We start from the raw sequence: 2733 nt of genomic DNA on the forward strand, positions 1-2733 counted from the left end.
CCGGGCTCAGACGTCGGTGGTGTCTTCTTTCCCGGCCTGACCTCTGTTCACCTCCCCTTCGTTTTTCTGGGGCCTGCCTTCAAACACTCGCGCGATATCTTCGAAAGTCCTGCCTCGAGTCTCGGGGACTTTGAAAAACGTGAAGATGAGGAAGATCACGAGGAAGGCGGCGAAGACGATGAACACGTAGGGCCCCATCAAGGACTGGGGAGAGGACGGAGCAAAGGCCAACACAGCAGTTAATTAATGCTAGCGACAGACGATGCCCGGGCCGCCGGTTCAATTCCCTCCACGGTCGGATCTGCCCCAGCCCCGCTACACACAGAGCCTGAGATCGCCTGAGCAGCTGGGACTACAGGCGTGCGCTACCATGCCCAGACTACTCTCTCGGATGACAGGTGTGCACTACCACGCCCAGACCTACTCTCTTCCTTCACCTCCTTCTCCACCTCCACTCTTTGCCCTGGCCTGGGATGACAGGTGTGCACTACCACGCCCAGACCTGCTCTCTTCCTTCACCTCCTTCTCCCCCTCCACTCTTTGCCCTGGGATGGATTACAGGCGTGCACAGCGATGCCCGGCCGGGCTCGGTGAGTGTTCCCTGTTACTCACAGCAGCGGACGGGAAGAGCAGGCCAACCAGGAAGTTGGAGGTCCAATTGGAGCAGCCGGCCACGGCCATAGCAGCGGGCCGGGGTCCCTGACTGAAGAGCTCGGCCACAATGAACCAGGGGATGGGGCCGGGCCCGATCTCGAAGAACGCCACGTAGATCAAGATGGCGGCGATGCAGATAAAGCTCATGGCTTCGAAGTTGTCCTGGGTGGGAAAGTGACTGTGAGGGACGTACATGTGTGTCTGTCTTTGTCTGTGTGTCTTTGTGTGTCCCTGCCCGGGGCAGGCTGGGATTGACGATCCTCAGATCTCAGCCTGCTGCGGAGCTGGGGTTACAGGCGTGCACACCGGTGCCCAGTTCCAGTGTGTGACGATCTTCCCTCTGACCCGCCCGGATGCCCAGCGCCTGTGGCGCCAAGCGGACTCACCTTCATCAACAGAGAAACGGTCATGAGAACAGAGCACACCGCCATGCCGCCCAGGCCGATCATGTGCAGCGTCCGCCTTCCAACCCTCTCCACCAGAAACAGCTAGAGAAACAACAACGCAAGGTCAGGTCCCGGATGTCCAGGAGAGCCTGGCAGATTCCTCCTATTTCCACTTCCTGAGGAGCTGGGATTACAGGCAGGAGCTACAGCACCCGGCCCAGCTATCCCAAGGGTGTCTGTAAAGAGCGTACACACCCATCTCTCAAATGACCCTTCTCTTTCTCCCACAGGGTTCTTAAGAATTCCTTCTCTACCCCCGCTGCCCCCTAAATGATGTGAGCCTCAACTTACAGACACTACGGTGAAGATGGTGTTCACCACGCCCGCTCCGATGGTGGCGTAGATGGGCTGGGAGACGCCAGCATCTTTGAAGATCCCTGTGGAGTAATAGAAAACCTACGGGAAAACAAAGACACATTGACATTTCCACACCGTCTCGGGGTTCATAAGCTCTCCCCTCTTCGCTGTCTGTATGGAGATGTTGGGATTTGAACTCAAGAGCCTCTCTGTCGCTCTACCTAACTTTTGCCCCTCAATGCTGGTGCTCAACCAGTTGAACCACACCTCCCAGTCCAGTTTTTGGCTGGTTGACTCGAAATGAAGACTCCCATAGGCTTTCCTGCTGGGGCTGGTTTTGAACTGTGATCCTCAGATCTCAGCCTCTTGAGTAGCTAGGATGACAGGTGATCGGGACTTGAACTCTGGGCCTGGGCGCTGTCCCTCAGCTCTTCAGCTCAAAGCTAGTGCTCTACCACTTGAGCCACAGCGCCACTTCTGGCTTTTTCTGCTTATGTGGTGCTGAGGAATCGAACCCAAGGCCTCATGCATGCGAGGCAAGCGCTCTACCACTGAGCCACCTGCCCAGCTATAAGTTTTTATCAGCATATATGAACCGCACAAAGTGGCGCCACTGTGGTGTGCACACCTCCTCCCTACTTCTTTCTTTTCTTCTTTTTTTGGTGGTGTTGCTGGGACAGGGATTTGAACTTAGGACTTCACATGGGCCAGCCAAGTGCTCTACCACTCAACCCGCTCCTGTCTTCACAACAGCTTCTGGTGGGCTTTCTTAATTATACGTCATATATATCGTAGGGATTTAATTGTATGTCATATATTGTAGACTATATATTACATATTGTATATTATATACTATATATTACATATTGTATATTACATATTATATATTGTATATTACTGTCTATTATTATATGTCAGGTTATATATTGCATATTACATATTATATTGTATATTATGCATATTGTTATGGTGTATATTGTCATGTATTGCATACTATGTTACATGTTGCATATATGTTGTATATTACGTGTTGTGTATCACATATTGCACATTAGGTATTATGTTATGCATTGTATATGACATTGCATATTATATACTGTATATGACATGTTGCATGTGCTGTGTGTTATGTATTGTATGTGTTGCATACTGCATACATTGCACACTAGGCGTTGCACGTTGTGTAGCGTGCGCACACACGCTGCGCTATGCACGCATGCTGTCACACGTTCTGTGCTGTACGTGTTGTAAGGCGCATGTTACATGTTGCATTGATACTGTGTACTCTATGTTACGTGTTACACATTGTAGATGTGATGTATTGTATAGCCCATCT

The 2733-nt window shown here is 51.1% G+C and overlaps 1 protein-coding gene across 1 annotated transcript in view; it reads right to left on the reverse strand.

Moving 5' to 3' along the window:
* Positions 1–2733, reverse strand: part of LOC105991017 (solute carrier family 2, facilitated glucose transporter member 3-like) — a 4545-nt gene continuing 1812 nt past the window's right edge. The window contains exons 3-7 of the mRNA XM_013023575.1: positions 2626–2633; positions 1392–1496; positions 1041–1142; positions 613–816; positions 1–204 (exon numbers count right to left, since the gene is read on the reverse strand). Coding sequence (XP_012879029.1) covers positions 7–204; positions 613–816; positions 1041–1142; positions 1392–1496; positions 2626–2633 — 617 coding nt within the window. The 3' untranslated portion in view covers positions 1–6. The remainder of the gene's footprint in view (positions 205–612; positions 817–1040; positions 1143–1391; positions 1497–2625; positions 2634–2733) is intronic.

Source organism: Dipodomys ordii, unplaced genomic scaffold (genome assembly GCF_000151885.1).
Source record: "Dipodomys ordii isolate 6190 unplaced genomic scaffold, Dord_2.0 Scaffold69, whole genome shotgun sequence".
Lineage (NCBI taxonomy): Eukaryota > Metazoa > Chordata > Mammalia > Rodentia > Heteromyidae > Dipodomys > Dipodomys ordii.